This window comes from Acomys russatus, chromosome 21 (assembly GCF_903995435.1).
Source record: "Acomys russatus chromosome 21, mAcoRus1.1, whole genome shotgun sequence".
NCBI lineage: Eukaryota > Metazoa > Chordata > Mammalia > Rodentia > Muridae > Acomys > Acomys russatus.
The window spans coordinates 27,352,177-27,371,382 of NC_067157.1; the positions used below are offsets into that span (position 1 = coordinate 27,352,177).

At 39.5% G+C, this 19,206-nt stretch overlaps 1 protein-coding gene across 1 annotated transcript in view; it reads left to right on the forward strand.

Annotated features, from left to right (window-relative positions):
* The window catches only part of Lama2 (laminin subunit alpha 2), a 570,793-nt gene that overhangs the window by 165,846 nt on the left and 385,741 nt on the right, over positions 1 to 19,206 (forward strand). The window contains 1 exon segment of the mRNA XM_051164111.1: positions 17,627 to 17,869. Within this exon segment, the coding sequence (XP_051020068.1) occupies positions 17,627 to 17,869 (243 nt within the window).

Genomic DNA, 19,206 nt, shown 5'->3' on the forward strand with positions numbered 1-19,206 from the left:
TCAGTCCAGGCCTCCCAGAGAGGCTGCTTCTAACTGGGGCATCTGATGCTTTTGGTTTAAGAAGCCAGGCTCAGGGGCTGGAGGTAGTTCCATAGGGAGGGGCTTCGCTTGAGTTCTGAGTTCTATCCTCACCCAGTCCCAGAGGTATGCATCTGTCATCTGTGCACAGAGGAGGTGGGAACATGGAGATTTCTGAAGCTTCCACTGAACAAACACCAGGTTCAGTGAGAGGCCCTGTCCTACAAACAAGATGAAGAGAGACTTTGAAGATGAAAAACCCTGATGTGGATCTCTTGTCTCCATGCATACACACAAAGGCACATATATCCTCACACATGTATCTACACACACAAACATATACACATATGAACATGGTAAACAAAAACACATATTCACACACATACACACATAAATATACATAAATACACAGAAACACATACATATACACATAGATACACATACGTACACATATACAGACATGCACACACATAGTTTACACATATATACACATAAATACACAGATACACATAGATGCACATACACACAAGTCAAGTTCAACAAAGAGGCCAGTAGAAATACTTCTCAGAATACAGGATAAGTTATTTATGATGCTCTCTCTGTTGCTAGTATTTACTTACTCTGGGCTAAAAACTTTCAGTTATGGGTTTAAATGCATGGTTTTTCTGAGAAATAATATTAAAGTCAAATTTTAAATTTTACCTTGTGGTCATCTTCACTGATACCTTTTTCAAGAAATTTAAATGACTAATATTTATACATGTCAATGTGAAAGTTAGTATATTTACTTAGTGGTTTTGGCAATAAAGAAGAGGTTATATGGTAAAATATGGAAATTAAGATATAGGATGAGAAAATAAATATTATTTCCCCAATAATTTTAGAATATGCTTAAAAAAATTTAAAAAGTGATAACATATTTCAATTAGTTTATAAAACAATTGAAAGTTAGTTAATTCTATTATAGCTCACATAATTAGATTTTGCATTTTTAAATAAATAGATTGATTACATCCTGACACTCATATTAATGTACATCTGCCAGCCATATCACCATATCATATTTCAAACTGCTATGCTACCATTTCACATGTGTGTCTACACAAAAATGAATGTGTGTTGAGACAGAACGTGAGCTATGAAGCAATTGTCCTCTACTTGTCTTCATTGTATAAAATACCGTATGACACATATCACTGATTCTAATTCCCTTTGTATTGTGATAAAATACCCTGACAAAAAGCAACTTAATAGAGAAAGGCCTTATGTGGTTTACAGCCTAGGTCGTAAGAAGTCAGAGTCAAAAGCAGACATATGATGAATGCATACAGGCCTGTTTGCTTGTCTTCTCTACTTTAATACAGTCAAAGACTTCAGACTAGGGAACGGTGCCACTCATGGTGGGCTGGGTCGTCCCCTACCTACTAACATCAGTAATCAAGACCATCCATCCCCACAGCTGTGCCCATAGACCCACCCAATGAGACTGTCCCTCACTGTGCCTCTCCGCTCAGGTGATTTTAGGTCATGTTTACAACCGAAGCTAACCAAGCAGCAGCACGTGACATTTCTTCTAAGGGAGAGATGGATCTGGTCAACACACCAGTGACACAGCTCCCACTTCTTACATGCCTGTTCATATGTCACATCACATTCATTTTAACCAAGAAGAGTATTCATTTTAACCAGGATAAGTGCATGAACAAGAATTAATAGCATCTTTAAATTTTATTTTAAAAAGAAATCAGGGTTTGAAGAATGTAAGGATAAATAAAGTACCAGATGTGTCTTGATACTATGATGAAAAAAAAAATCATTGCCCAGAATGAGCCACGATAGAACCAGTGAGTGTGGGATGACTATGATGTGTATTGAACCTTTATTTATGGTCACAGTATATTACTATTCAGTCCCTCTAGTCACAAGGTCAGACATATTTGAAAAAAAAATATTCTTAAGGTTGCTTCATATTTTCTGTGAACTTAACAATGCCTTTATTTGTTTGGTCGGTCAATCAGATCATTTGTTTTTAAAGATTTATTTATTTATTATTATATATACAGGGCTCTGTCTGCATGTACACTTGCAGGCCAGAAGAGGGCATCAGATCACGTTATAGATGGTTGTGAGCCACCATGTGATTGCTGGGAATTGAACTCATGACCTTTTGGAAGAACAGTCAGTGCTCTTAACCTCTGAGCCATCTCTCCAGCCCCCAGATCTTTCTAAAGATAGGAATACGTTCCATGTGTCTTGCTAAAATTTTTGCTTGAGGTTACCATTTTCAACCTAGAAAGAAAACAGTGGACATTTTGAGTGATGGCTTTGCTTTCAACCCATCAGCTTCTTGAAATATGCAGTTATGGTTCTCTTTGTAAGCCACTGCAACCAACAACAAAAACACAAAAACATGACGAAATATTTGTAACATAAAAATCATCATTGTATGTGTAAGTTCAATGACATTTAGGACATCCGTGTTACTGTTGAAGCCATAATACTATCTGCCCAGAGACCCTTCTACATCTTGAAAACTTGACACATAGAACTCATTAATAAAAACTCTCCATTTCACCCAGACTCTGTCAAGCCACATTTTCTTCCCATTAGAATGAATTTGACTACAGTAGGTACCATGTGTGGGTGGAGTTACACATTGCATAATACTGCAAGTGTACATCTCCACTATACCATTTGACTTTTCCCATGACCAGGGCACTGGAGTTCCAAGCTCCTCACACCCTTGCCCACAATTCTTGTTTTCTGTTCTCTTTTTTCAGTTTTCCTAATCAATTTGAGGAGATAGCGGTTCATAGTTTCACCCAGAGTTCTCTAATATTTCTCGAGGTCGTTTTTGACACATCTCGACAGATACATAGTAATTTTTAAACTACCTGCTGTTGGAAAGAATAGCGATGAGGAGTACACTGTAAAATTTAAAGTCCTGAATCATGATAGATACAACCTTGTGCTAAAGGAAATTAAATCCTGCTCAATTTTGCTCAGCTTGCTGAAATATGTCATCAGTTAAAGGCTCATGATAAGTCAAAAAGAGTCAGGTAGCAAATGAGCTATTTTACTATTTGCATAAATTATAGTTTTATCATACAAATGTAAATGTGCATACTCATGTCTAGAATTACAAGAGGCATCTTTGTCATTGGGGAGCTGCTGTATGCACTACTTGAAAATCTGTTTTGTCCTGTTCAGTGGACAAAATGTCTTACATGAATCCATGAGCCATCTGGATTGTTTTTTTTCAACTTTTCAGGGACGATGATATTACAAATGAGAACATTTGCATTACAGAGAGTAAGTCTCCTGCTGAACAGTTAACAATTGGAAAGCAGGAACCCAGTCCAACACCTTCCCCACCTCGCGTTTTCAGAGGTTGCCCTCCAGACTCCAAGCAGACATTTTCAATGCATTTTCCTATGCAAGCCTCAGAATTTAAGAGCCTCGAGGAGTTCTCTGTTCTTTACAGAACTGTACTTACCATTTGTTTTAGACTCACTTAAAAATTAATGTAAAATAATCTTAAATTTTTATGTCTAGGTAAAACTTTGGAGTTATCAAAAGCATTATTACCCTATACCTGTGTTTATAGGCAAAACTTCACATCATTTATTGGCTGCCCAAATGTCTGTCTGTGTTGAGGCCTCTCTGAGAACAATTTGGGTGGAGTTACTTCACTAGTGTGTTCATTGGTCAGTGTAAGCCCTTATAGGAAGACATACAGCCTTGGGAATCTGGTGAGAATGGTCTGGGAAACTAATTGCAACCAAATGAACATCATAAAGATGCGGGGGAACTATTGTTATCGATCCGATTCAGTCAAGACGATTTCCAGACAATTAAATCCCGATTTCTTCTCTTTCAGTGTGATTTGTTGATTTTGCTGAGAGAGAACATTTAACGTCTCCGCAATAATCACACCAAAGACTTGAGTGTTTCCATAGCAGCGTGGCATTTAATGGCCCTCCTTGTTTCAAATCATTATGTAGAATTCTGCACTCAATATTTTACAAGGGAATTTCTGAAAACATAGTAAATGAATTTAATTCTTGTTACATGATTTATTCATCCTTATCAGACATAGGAAATAAATGTTACGAAGTTAAGACAGTGTCCTGGAAAGAGCTGATTTATCATAAACTTATTAAAACTATATACCAAACAGCTGGGGTTTAAGACATATATCAATATCAAAATACCTCTAACGATACAATGAGAACGTAGCAAGGTAACATTGTATACTTGAAAGGAAATAACTCCTAGATGATTGCGCTTAGAGATAGGAAAAAATATACAATACCGATAAGTGTGAAAATGTATGTGCATTTGATAATCCTTTTCCATATCTCATTTATTTTTCCAGTATCTATTAGATTCTGGGAACAGACACAACATGATTGTTTAACAGTTGTTGAGAAGGTCAGAGTTGTGATTTATCTGAAATGTGAGGACAATGTAAGTGACACAGACTTAGTTCAACTTCAGGAAACTGTTCAGTCACCGTGTCTGCTCCTATCATGGGGAGCATCAACATGGACTTCCTAGATAAGTGAGCCCGTCCATAGCTAAACACGTTTAAAATACATTCTATCACTGCACTTGAAACATGTTTTCTTTCTTTCTTTTTACTTTTTTAAATTTTTATTTTCTTTACTATTTAGTGAAAAAAAGAAAGAAAAGAAATATTTTAAAAAACAAAATTTACACTGAAATTTTTTCTTTATTCTCCATTTATTACAATAGTTTTGAAAAGTTCAACAAAACTAAATGCAACTATAATGCTATTGGTAAATAAATTAAAAATTAAAGATGACAGTCAGTTCAGACTTAGATAGACTGTGTCTCCAATTAATAAATACTTACTGACAATTCTAATCTCTCTTTCTCAGTTAAAAATACACTCAATGTGGATCATTTTCCAACCTAACATAAATTTCCCTTTAAAGATTATGTAAAAATATAACTTTAATCCTACCTGTTAATAAGGAGACAGCTAAGCCATTGCTGATTGTAACAGCTGACTTAAATACGGATTAGTGTAGGTCAAGCCTTCTCTAGGCATTTCAAATGTATCCCATTCTGCTGAGCTGCATAAAGGAATTAATATCACTATTTCCACTGTACAGATGGAGAACAGGTTTTCAAGGAATAGAAAGTTTAAAACTTTGTCCAAGTGACAAAACATATATTGTATTGATTTGCCACTGAGCAGCTCCACTTACTGTCTTGTCCAGCACCACAAAGCTTAGTCTCAGCTGCCTTCCTCAGTGTCTCCGCTAAGTACATCCATAGTAACCTAGCTGTACAGCCCTTGACTCTGTAAGTAACCACTGACTATCATTTTCTCCTCATACTTCTCAAACAGATCCTTCAAAGACTACCTGCAAGATACAGCATGAGTGCATCTGACACCCCATTCTAGTTGAAGCCACCATCTCTCTCTCACCAGGGCACGAGGAAGAGCCTCATGTCCAACTCACTTCCACATGTGGGTCTGCAGCCTACTTGCCCTTGAGTAGTCAGAATAACCAATTAAATCATTATTAGATTCTGTCACCTCTCTTTTCAGTGCCCACACATAGGTAGCAAGCATCCCAATCAGTATAGAACCAATTACTTACCTTCTGTGTGTCCCTGGGACTTGGTCCTCACCGTGGACTACATACTGCTTGCTGTCTGTTTTTTTCTGATCACACTGGATTTCCTGGGATGCAATAAATGTATTCTTACATCAAGCCTTCTATTCTTTCTCTGACCCTGTCCTTAAGTGCTGTTCATTAAGATATACTTTCGCCCATTGTGTCATTGAGGTCTTTGCTCGAATGCCATTTAAAAAAAAAAGCTTCTGTGACTATGTTAAGAAAACTGTCCCTAAAATTCCATTACTTGCTTATTTACATTGTTTGTCGTTTCAGTAGGACACTGGCCAGTGTTGAGCAACTGTCTCTCCAGGGGATAGCAAAGCCCTGAATTAAACTGTTAGCACCTGTCCCCCTCCCCCCCCCCCCCCAGTGAGGCAAATACTCCTACAGTGGCTGCTGGCACACTACCTCCTGCATTATCATTGGACACAGCCTTGATGAGGGATGCTCACACTGGCTTCTGAAAAGCGTTGTCAATGGGCTCTACCACGGCTCTGGCATGCTGCTTCTTTTTCTAGAGCATAACTCCACTGAGAAAAGGATTTTGACTTTATCCCTGCGTTTCAACAGCTAGGCTATAGGCTGCCACAGTAAATAATGTGTTATTCAATAATTGCTGAACAAGTGGATTAGGGAACTAATTAAAACACCATTCTGTACACATTTGAGGCTGCAGATTCTATAATTGGTACCGTAGAAAGCAAAAAACGAGCCTAGTAATCTCCAAGTGGATTTGATTTCATGTACAATGGTCCTTCTTACCATACTTATTTTGGGAGTCCCCCTAATCCATATTTGAACGTTCTTTTGTTGACCAAGAACAAGGCCATTCCAATGTACCCTCTTCATATTTAAGTAATTTCACTTACGTTCAGCTCTCAAAGCCTGATCTGCAGTTATCCCTTAGGTGCTAATACATGTCTAAAACGCCTATATCAACCACATCTGCAATTGAAATTATGACCTTCCCCCACATATATTCAAACCTCAGAATTTCCTATCCAGATGTGAAAAGGATTAACTGGGGAACTTTGGTAGCTATGCAGCTTCACCTCTGTCAGTATGCTGTTAGTGATGTCAGATGCTGAGCGAAGAAGGATGCTACAACACTTGGTACAACACTCATGTAAAATGTGTTTCAGCGATTGCCTGTGTTTATTGCACAAAAGCGATGCCCACCCTACAGTGACTGCCATCAGGGCAGGCAGGGCTTATGGAAGCTGTGTCTCCATCTTTCATCCTTCTTAGGTTTAGTCATTCCTCAGCTGTCTGCTGTGTGTTCCATTGAACAGAGTCCTGGCTTTATATCACGACAGTGAGACTTGTGCTGTATTTCCATTTGTGATTTTTTTCTCCAAATGTATTTATGGGCTCTGCTGCCATCTTTTCTTTGCTGGGGATGATGGTAGTCTCGCAACCTTAGTGTCTGGTGTGAGCCAGACTGTTCACGATGCCCTAACATTATGATTCCTACCCCATTTGTCACATATGAATCAAAGCTTGTTTCCATGCCAGGGGAAATACTACAATGTCCCCAGATGTGTTTCTGTTTTAAAAATTTGCTTCTAAACTTTTGGACTCATTTGGGGGGTTGGGGGTGGCTAATGATTTCAGTATCACAATTCAAGAGTCATATTTTGTACTACTTTAGATGGAATTGAGTATAGGACTTTTCTAGAGATGCCTTTTCTACAAATTAACTATGTCTAGGGATGTTTGAAAGCTCAAAACAGGACAGTTGAACCACAAAAAAAAAAAAAAATCTCCAAAATTATTTATTTGGAGGGACTTTATGTCCATGATTTAAGATAATCCTAACCAATATGGGAAGATTTCCATTAGAATTTATTTTCTTCTTTTCTAGTTCCCATTTGACTGCACTAGAAAGCTTTGGTTATGATACTGAAGTAGAAAAAAGTTACTCTCATTTACTGCTTATCTCAAAGAGCTCTTGTTAGCAGAAACAAAATTATGTATGCCCAAGTGCTGCCAAAGGTGGCCATTGAATCCTATTTTTCTCAAAGAAAAAAAGCTATTGGGAGATAGGCAAAGAAAAGGCTATTTATACACTTTTGCTTGGAAAACTTAAACCAAGGACCCACCACAGCTGTCTCTCCAGGGCTTAGCAAGAACCCAGGTTGGTGCTATCTTCTGGAATCCTCTAGGTCTAGGATCCGTACTTGTTAGTGCAATGCAGGGGTTCGTTTGCCCTTTAGGTACTGCTTCTTCTGCTGTGTGCTTTCCCTTCAAGGCAAAGAGCTGAATTAGGAAGGTACAATGTAGCCTCAAAATCCACTAAAATTTAAATATCTTTTTATTTTGAGGCAGTGTTTCAATATGTACCAGGTTTGCTTGGAACTTTATCGTATAGCCCAAGATAACTTGACATGCGTGACAATCCTTCTTCCTCAATTTCCCAAGTGCTGAGATTGCAGCTATGAGCCACCATCCTCAGAAATTAAATACCCCCTTTGATTCCAAAGAGAAAGAAAGACTCAGAAAGTTGGAGAACAGAGAAGCATAATGAAAATCTGTAGATATTTCAAAGAACTCGAAGGCGGAGAAAAGTAATATAATTTCCAACCAGGTCCCTGGTGTCTGTCTACAGTTGCTTATACTAGAGTTGGTTGGCGATTCTCAAGCTGCAGGTAATTAAATAGGGACAACGTTTACTTTACGACCTCTGTAAAGAAAGACAACAGTAGAGAAACAAATAATCCTGAAAATAGCTTGTGCTGTTTCACTTGCAATAGGCAAATCGGCTAAGTATTGCATGGCTGGCTCGTGGGAAGCATTCATGAAGGAACATCAGAAAGTCTCTACTGTCTTTGATTTTTTCGTACTGCGCCGTTAACACTCAATTTTTAACTCCTCTCATCAGTGCAGACCTTTCCTGCTGTTCCCCAAATGCTCTGAACTACAGTGACTCATTCCCTCTGTAATGTCACTATTGGAGAACACGTAGGCTGTCCTTACCCTGTTCCCTGTAGAAGCACAAAAACCAAGGCAAGGCCGGGCAGTTCTGCAGGGTGAATACTTCTCAGAAGGCAGGCTTTAAACGGTCACAGTTTTGATTGTCTGTGACTCACACCAATATTGCTCTCCGTGATGCTTACACTGACCGGAAGGGCATGCTCTGCGCACAACTCTGCCCACCTGCTCTTTTACCAGTAGCTGGTGTGAACGCCATGCTGAGCCAATGGCTTCCTCACAGGAGGCAGGTCAATGGTTTCAAACTGTCGATTGTTTCAGATGAGAAAGAAGCCCGTGAACAGAGAGGAGATGTCGAGGCCACTGCTAGAGACAAGAAAAATGTTTGCCTGCATTTCCCCCGCAGCTAGCATTGTTAAAAACGATAGCAACGTAATGAAGCATGGACCACCGGATGTGTTAATAAGCGGGGAGAGAGGGTGGGGAGGGGGTGGGGGGAGGGGGGACTGTGCTCACTCCAATTTGCATTCTACTTCTTCTTGCTACTAGTTTTATTAAGGCTGGGCTAAAACTTTGAGACCTTAAGGCCAACATTCCTATTGGGGTTGATAATTCTTAAAACACGTTTCTTGATCTCTGAATGCAGTACAGTCACTGAAAATGCCGAGCTATTTATCAAGGTAATTAAGAAAATGCATTAAACGTTTGCACTTTAGGAACAAGCACTAAATTACTGCCAGTGATAATACTGTTGTGTGAAAGAGAAATATTTGTTTATTAAAATGAGATATATTAGTAAGCCTTTTATTCTAATTGTGAAAAAAAATATAAACAAAACCATAGGCTTCCTTCATGTCATGTTTTTTATTCTTATTTTTATTTGTGTGTGTATGTGTGTACATGTGTGTATGCATGTGTGTATGTGTGTGTATCTGTCCGTGTGTGTGTGCATGTTTGTGTGTTTGTGTGTATGTGCATGTGTGTGTTCGTGTATGTGTGTGTATGCGCATGTGTGTGTGCGTGTGTGTGTGCGTGTGTGTGTGTGTGCGTGTGTGTGCGTGTGTGTATGTGTCCGTGTGTGTGTGCATGTGTGTGTGTGTTTGTGTATATGTGCATGTGTGTGTTCGTGTGTGTGTGCGTGTGTGTGTGCGTGTGTGTGAAGATATGTGTCCTTTAGTATTTACATGTGGAGGCAGGAAGAAGACACTAGGGTCTTCCTCTCCCATGTTTCCTGTTATTTCTGTGAGGTAGAGCTTCTTAGGGAGCCTGAGGCTCACTGTCTCCTCTAGGCCGACCAGCCAGGGAGTCATTTCCACTTGTGGCCAGGTCTGATTTTTACAGAGTTGCTGGGGATTTGAACTCAGATCCACACCCTTCTACAGCAAGCACATTGATTTAGTAAGCCCATCAGCACTCCTGTTCAGCCACATCTGACACTGAGCCCCCGAGATTATTTGGAACCAAATTTATATATCTCTTTCTAGGTAATTGTTTCCTTTATGTCTCTGAAAGATGAAACTTGAGTTTTGTTTTTTGGGTTTTTTTTTTTTTTGTTGTTGTTGTTGTTTTGTTTTGTTTTGTTTTGTTTTTTGGTAAGTAAAACTATGATCATGAAAAATATTTCTACTTGCTTAATATTATTATTAATAAGGACAAAGTCTCACCCAGACTTCATTGTTGTTTCTTTTTGGATGGCTGCCTAGTTTCACTGCAATGCACATGAGGATACACATTGCATTTATTTGGATAAATCTTTCAAGTCTCTCTTGATCTATAAACTATCCTTTTCAACTTCCTTGAAGTTTATTTTATTTACTTATTTGAGGATTCCCATAATTTGTCCAGTGTAGAGCTTTGCACTCCTTCTCCCTTTGCTGTCTCTTGTGGTTTTGTTTGCACACTACCACAGACCCTGACAAAGGCCCATCTTACACTTCTAATTGAGTTGCACTGTGTCACCATGACCGGTACATAGGTGGTGAGCCATGCTTCTAACATACTATAGAAATGTTGTGGTGTCTCCACTCTGGGGATACCAATGGCCATCTATGGGCACTGGTAGAAATAGAGTCCTTGGGTAGATCTGACTTTATGATAAAGAGAAGCAGGCCATGCCTAATAGCATCATAGCCCATGGAGCCTCTTGGCATCTGAAGGTGTATCCTTCCACTCAGGGTACTTTGATTTTGATGTGTTCTTCGTTACTCAGATTTTAATGTTTTAGAAGTTAACTTTATGATAAGCTTGTCCAAACCTGGGGGCATGGGGGAATCTATCTAGTATTTCTAATGAAATAAATAGAATTGCATGTTATTGTATGGAATTGTGTGCTAACTGTATATTAATGGAGAGAGCTGAAAAGTAACTCATTTATTTCAACTAGAGGTAAAGAGTTTGCTTCTTGTAGAATGAGGCAACAAAGTTCTTCAAGACTGTCTGTTGAAAAGTTACCCACTGACTTAAACCCTTTATTTAAAAAATCCAATTTCAACAAATAATTGCAATCTTTCTCTTCACAGAATTGTCATTCGTCATCCAGTCAGATTACTGTGTCTTAGGAAAATCTCAGGTGGTGGTACATTCACTTTCAAATGTAGTAATTTCATGAGTGCAATATGAACATATTAAGCATCCAGTTTAATTGAAAGCAGAGTGTTTCTGATCCTCTTGTGACCTGGCCGAGCCACTTACCCTGAGGCAGAACGACATACCTGTTTACCTGCAACTTCAATCAATTCATGCTCCGCAATGCTCACACAGGAGGGGCCATAAGTGGCCTACACACACAGTATAAAGAGTGACAATTACAAATCACTTTAGTATGTGGAATTATTGGAAATAAGTTTGTCTGAAGACTGAACGCATGGGCCAGTACACTCCTCTGAAGCTCCTTGCTATGTCATTCTGGCTTTCCTGAGTGAAGTAAATAGATAAATAAAAACACAACCCACCCAGAATATAATGGCTGTGGTTGTTTTTAGGATAAGGTTTTCGTTTTGACCTTTAAAGCCTCACTTAAAACCTTCTAAACGTGGTATCTGACTTAAATTTGAGTTCCGCAATGCCATCGCCAGAACATATGTACAAATGTCTTCTTAGAGAAACATGGTATAATCTGTCTGAGATAACGCAGACATTTGTATGTGTAAGAACCTGGTCCTATGTGCTGTAGGTGGGAGAAACGTGTTATTACATCTGTGTTATATATAGACTTGCACTGAGTTTATGTACTCAGCCCATGCTAGGCTTCTGCTTCTGTCAGTTCTCCTTCTACAAGGCCCTGGCCTTTCCCAGCAGCCACTGAGGTCTTTGGGCTGTAGCCTCTGCTCTCCTTCAACAATTTTCATGACTCTTCCCGTAAAAGGTTGTTTTTCTCATTCGTTCCTCTTTGCTATTATTGGATTTAGTTTTGTTTAATTTACCTTTAATGGTCATAAGATGAAACAACTGACAGCCACACAAACTGTGCCCATCAACTCAAGCTGTTTGAGCCTTTTATATTCTTCCCTAAACTTGGGAATTCATACTTGTCATAATCCTTTCTGGTTTTGACATTAGGCCACAATTATCGCTTTAAAACAAGATGGACAAATAATGCAATCGGACTCATGGAGTGCCTCAAAGCAAGGAATACAGATGAGTTTTCAAAATATAGTTCTTGTGCTATTGAGAGTGTTTCACAGCTGCTAGAAATGTTAAGATGCATAGCCTGGACAAAGTAGGTATTAGCATCTGCAGAGATCCCTGCTGGCAACTGCTGGCTATAATTCTCCAGTGGACAGCAGTGCGGGGAAGGAAGCAGTGAGCAAAATAGGGTAGAAATTAGATGTGCACCTGCTAGTCTCGTAATGAACAAGGGAAGAAGACTCAGAGGAGACTGAGTTGGGCCAAGTCCTCCCTGAAGGAACTGCACTGCTCCTTCCCACCAGGGGCTTAATTGATTTATTTGCCCTTTATGAAGAGTTTAAAGAAAAGATCTTGTTCCATTCTGAAGGTATCATATTCACCCTGGTTCTTTTTAGAAAAAACCACACACACTAATTTTATTCTTTTGTGTGTTGTGTATGTACAGGGGCGTGGTGCATGTGCATGTGTGTGTGTGTGTGTGTGTGTGTGTATGTGTGTGTGTGAGGGATAGGTACTCATACCTATTTGTATGTGGAGGCCGGAAGAGCATGTTGGAGCTCTTCTTACAGCATTTCCATGATGCCTACGTTGTTATGTGTTATCTTTCCAGCCTTGTCCTGATTTTTTTTAAAAAACTGTTTAGAAGTGATGCTCAAACTGTCTAGAATATACCAGACACAATACTTTTTGGTAGCATCCTTGTGAGGATCAAGGTACCAGGAGAAAGGAGAACTGTGTAAGTCCTAGAAGTCATTCTTAAAGAAGGCCCTCTGCAACACACACATTGGAGCTCGTGTTCAGCACTCACCATACCTTATAGTTTGTATGTGAGAGCTCAGTTAACCAGCACTGGGCAGCACCCAGAGTTCTCCAAGTCCCAGGTTACTTACTTGAGGTAGCGTGGTACGACATCTCATTATTTTGGCCATGCCACGGAAGACTATCTTGCTGGGACGCTTGTTGTGTGTCCTAATCATCCTTGAGCTGAGAGGTCCTCCCGAAGGGTCCCTTTTGCCAGCTGCATGATAAATGAAACAGCATCAGCAATACTCCAATTACTGGAGAAAGGACATCAAGTTCTACACTGTAACAGATAAGGTAATTACAGGATTGTCTGCTACATGTTTGAATGTGCCCGGCAAGCATAGTAGAAATTAGAAAGTTCCCTTTATTATACAGAAAATTTGAGGTATTCAGTGTTATTTCAAAACTTATTTTGAGTCTTTTCTCCAGGCACCAAGTTTGTAAAAAAAAAAAAAAAAAAAAAAAAAAAAAAAAAAAAAAAAAAGACCCTCCTACCAAAAATAATAAAATAAAAAATGATCAAACCAAAACCAAAGCAACACCAACCAAAAAAAGAACAAAAGACAAAACAAAACAATACAAAATAACCAACCAAGAAATAAAGAACAATTGCAGGTCATGTGGATATGTTATGGTCATTGAAGCTCGGGGGCAAGGGGGCAGTTAGTAGGTCTTAAAATAGTGAGATGTTTGCTTTCCTTGCTACAGCTTCCCACTGTAACAGTTTGAGCCTTTGTTCCCCAGGAATACGGTATTAACACTACTGAAAACACAAGAGACAGTTAATAAAAATGGCACAGACAACACTAAAGAGCTATTCTGCTCGAGACATTGAAAATGTGGAGTACTTAGAAAATCTCTTAAAACTTTCACATTCACTCTCTGAAGCCTTCAAAGAATGCTTCTATTCATTGTGTTTTTTCAATAACGCTATTTACAACACTTTAAGAAGTTTATTTATAATAGTACATGCCAACAAGCTTAATTAATGTTGCACGGGATGTAGAAGAGTTCATAGAAAACAAATGAAAGAAGGATACTGTTTTGAAATGGCGCTCTTTTGATGTTTTCAAAGGTAGTGACTGCTTTTTCATGGCGCTTGATACTGGCTGTTATATTGAATTATAGAATGAGGTTCTGAGATATTTTGTTTAAAAAGTATTCATCTATTATTCCAGAGCCAACACAGATGCTCTGGAATCATAAGTCTATATCACATCCCTAGGAGAAGTTGGCCTGTCCCTCTATCTGCTTGCCGAGAGCTGCTTGCTAAACAAGCTCCCCTATCTATAACTTCCATGTGCCCTTATCTATAACATCTGTGTATCCTTATTTTTCTTATGGACCAACTGTGATCTCTCATATGTTTTATCATCGTTTATTTTTGTATATCTTTAAAAAAAGATCTCTGCACATTTTTTTTCTGGAAGGAGAGCTACCAACTCCAATATTTGTGCAGCAGATACACATTCTCCTTTCCAAAGGGGAGCCAGCACGTTGTGTTCCTTATCCCACAGTTCCTTCACTGGGTTGGCTTTGGGAAATAAATACTAGGGAGTGGCATGTTAAAGAGCTTACTTACTTTTCTTAGACCATCAAGGCTGAGTAAGAGGAGCAGGAGAGAGAAATGTACGCCTTGCTTCCCACCAAGTCATGTCTGCCGCGATGTTGGCTGAGACTCAAGGAACAGGAATAGTCAGAGCTAAATGAAGAAAAGGGACACAGATGCTAGAGTGATTTTGATTATTCAGCTCCATGTAATAAATGCTGAATTTGCACCATATCAAAATATTGTAGTAAACATGATACCATTTTTTTAAAAATGTAAACATCAAAGCCCCAGTCCTCTGAGTACTCACATTTTAGTTTTTCTCTTCTCTTACTGTTTAAAGGTCTGCCAGGGCTGCTTTGGGCATACAGACAGCTACAGAGAGACTGCTTCATAACTGTGCAGTAGAGGCCGTTCTTGCTTTACAGTCCTTCTGAGGGGGTCACTGGAGATGTCCCACAAACTTCCTCATAGGCAGTTCACGTGGTGAATGGTTGACTAGGGTCTATGTCAATGGAGGTAATCCTTTAAGGGCGACACCTAAAAGTTCAGAAACAGCAACTACTGTGGATAATGGGTTATGACATAGGGACCCATGGTAAATATAGTCCCTGTGCTCAGGTTGGGTAAGATCTAGGCAAGCCAAGGCAACTTAGATTAAAGGAAACTCAGGCTAGAGTCAGCGCTATGGTAGTTTGTTCTCCTAGTGTGCAAGAGGCTCTGGGTCTACATCACTCAACCACAAAATAGTAAGAACAACCATAATTTTGTTAGTAAGTAAGACATATATATTAACACAAGTTAATGTAACCGAATAATGAGATGAAGAAAGCGTCCTCATGTCCCACCTCTCCTTGAGTCCTCATCCTGAAAATAGATAACTGTAACATGGTTATGCACAGTCTTGTCCCAAACATGTAAGCACTTTAAAATATTTATATGTATGTGTGCACAGATATTTGTGTCTCTAGAATTACAGTAAATGTAAGCTTGAGGGCTGCTGAGACTGCTCCATGTGAGGGTTGAAGTTCAATTTGGCTGGGCATGGGAGTCTATTAAGTCTGGCGATTGAAGGCAGATACAGGACAACCCTGGAGCAAAGTGTTCATCAGATCAGCCATATTGTAAGCTCTGGGTTGCATGAAAGATTCTGCCTTGATGAATTGGGTGGAGAGTAGTTAAGCAAGATTCTCAACATCAGTGTTGGGCATACACACACACACACACACACACACACACACAGAGAGAGAGAGAGAGAGAGAGAGAGAGAGAGAGGAGAGAGAGAGGAGAGAGAGAGAGAGAGAGAGAGAGAGAGAGAGAGAGAGAGAGAGAGGCACGCAAGGGGAGGGAGGGATCCATCATAAATATTTCCCATGTTTATACATTCATTAGAAGAAAATGGCACAAGCCCTTTCTGAACAGAATAGACATCTTGGCTCTTCTTTGTCTTGCTGGGTTTAGCCTGATGCCCTCCAGAAAGAGATGACCTTAAAATGGGTGGACAATAGTGATTTTTCCAGCGGAAGGAATTCAGCATTTTAGCCAGCAGCTTTCTCACAGCGTTGCCTAGCCAGTGCATACCAGCTCTAATTTAGACCATTTGAGGCATTGTGTTTTTCTCAGCACACATGGCATGCCCACCTTCAAGGAAACATCTTCCAGAAATAGCTCTGTCCTATATTACCCCTCCCATATCAATTTTTTTTTGTTTTGTATTTTAAAATTCCTTCTCTGTAAGTATCACCCAGATACTATGTGAGACTTCATGGAGCTCAAATGATCAAGTTAGTTTCTCTAGGATGTTCTTTTCAAGGTTTCTTCTATGACACAGCAGGACTTTCAATCACATTGTTGGGTAGACCAATCACCTGGTTTGTTATCCAGACCTTAAAGCTGTCAAGACCCCAGTCTTGACAATATGGTATAGGATTTATCAATAGAAATCATCGTATCACTTCACTGCTACTTTCGCTCACTTGTTGTTTCCATTCTAGAGGGTGATACTTTTATCTAGGCTGTATCTATATTTCTTCCTAGGCTACTACCCAGAAATGTCACTTTATAATGTCTGGACAATATTTTCTGGATCTCTCTCTCTCTCTCTCTCTCTCTCTCTCTCTCTCTCTCTCTCTCTCTCTCTCTCTCTCTCTCGTCCCCCTGTATCCCTTTCATTAAATTGTATGCAGATTTGAAGGTAGAAGGTCACTGCTTCCTCTGCCCTCTGTCTACTATTTACCCTGTCAAGCTGTGGCAATGATACCTCTTCCTTCCCTGACATTACTGGCCTGCTTCTTCTAAAGAGAAGGCACAGAGACACCCATCTTAATATGTTCTAGTTTCAATCCCTTTTCTTCATGTCCCTGGAAAATCTACTCCATATTTTCTCTGTGGGGATGCAGAGGATTCCACACTTACTTGATGTCTACTCCAAGGGCTTTCCCAGGTACTCTGTGTACAATGCTCCATTTAATCCAGTGGTGTCTTGGGGATATGCTTATTCTTGACCTTAATTCATGGAAAATGAAGCTACAGGTAGAAAAAAAATAATCTTCCTAGGTTTGCACTAATGCTGGACCCACGATTTGAGCACAGGGATGTGCCCCTGAACTGTTATGTTGTTTCTGATGTCATAGGCAAAGTCTACATCTTTGAGGATTAAGTAGATTTAAAGGGTCATCTTTTATTTTTAGCATCTAATTTCTTGACTCTAATATAGAGGTGAGAAAACTGGTATGCAGTGTTTTGCATCTTGATGCTATAAGAGAACTTTTCAAACTAGGCAACGCAATGCTAATGAGCTATTAGAGACCTCTGCTCTTAACTCATTGCTTTCAAAGTCATGGTTGTCAAAATGACACAGCTCTCTCAGCAAAATGCTATTAAATATGAACATGCAGCACTAAAATTATTTTTGCAGAACACAATTGAGTTACAAAACAAAGTCTGCAATGAACTCTTAGGTAGTGGCTGCCTTTCTACTTGGCATACCTAAGAGAGAGCACTTAGAACTCAAAGCCATGCTATTGTCACTCACCCCCAGGTGTTCCAGATTGCCTACGTGATCGTGAAAGCAGCCAACTCCCCTCGGCCTGGAAACTGGATTTTGGAACGTTCCCTGGATAATGTGGAATACAAGCCTTGGCAGTATCATGCAGTGACAGACACAGAGTGCCTGACCCTCTACAATATCTATCCTCGCACTGGACCGCCATCCTATGCCAAGGACGATGAGGTCATCTGCACTTCATTTTATTCCAAGATCCACCCTTTAGAAAATGGAGAGGTAAGATGGAGAAGCTGCATTAAATACTGTAAAATAGCTCTGTCAGGAAGACATGAACATATCAGTAATTAATGTCAGGGAGGTTTTAAAATGGAATTTAGCAGAAGTAGATTTAAATGTGTTATTAAATAAAAAAGAAAACCCAAGGTGATTAGAATGTTAACTACCTTCATGTGTCTCCTCTCCCCAATAAAGATCAGAGACAAGGGAACAAGTTTAGCTGGGAAGCCAGAGATTGATTTTACAGCTCAAGCGACTTTCCGAATAATGACAGTTGCCGGTGACTAGAGAAAAGCTAGAGACCTAAAGAAAGCTTACAGCCTGCATGTAAAATCTGAGAATAGAGACAAAGGAGAGAATTTGTAAACAAAACAAAGCAAAACAAAAGTACAAGCCAACAACAACAAACCCAAAGCAGTACAAAAACATAAGCCATGTAAAAGGAAATCTTGTCAGGTCTGTAGACATTTTTGCAGCCACCATGCAGGGCCATAGTATGACCTGATCCCTTTGGCGAAGTCATTCTGAAAGGTCATGCACAGGTACTTACATGCAAACATACATAATTCAAGAGTGTTCAGTTGCCCTGTACTGGTTTTGTTGTTTTGGTTGGTGTGGTCCTAGAGATGATATTCTAGTTTTTACTCATTAGTTTTAAGCCATGGATCTAAGTTATGACTCCCATGATACTAGTTTTGAGTTCTTGATCCAGTTGCCTAAATTCGCTGTGCCTCATTCCATGAATTAGGAACCCTACAGATAGTTAACGTGTTTTCTTGTGATAAAATGAACGTGAGGGCATTGTTGCTCTTAGAGCTGCCCATGGGCTTATATCTTAAAACATCCATCACAAGATAAAAATATCATCACGTGGCTAATATATTTAATTGACCAACCTACCTGACATCTCAGCTTTTTGTAACCTACCTTACATATGCTCATAAAAATTCTACTAGTCTGGCTTGAGCAACGATATCTAACACAAAGTCCATTTTACAACCAAGGGTTGACTTGCTCATGCAATTTGATGATGACTCTATTGAAACTAAAACAGCGTGGATATGTGAGAGCAGGAGACAGAGATGAGCAATTTGAAGACATGAGATGTGAAAGCTGCCCCAAACACACAGCCTGCAGCAGAGTACTTCTTGTTTCTCGCTGTGACACAGAGCTGATGGAGAGCTGTAGCTAAGGCTCCTAGGCCTCACAGGAAGGAAACGCCCTACATACTGCTAGCCCAGGAAAAGGTCCAGATGGAAAGTATGTTTCTATTGAATGCATATCATTTTTATAGCATCACAAGGTCAAAACAGAAACATTGCTTTGTGGGAGGCAGT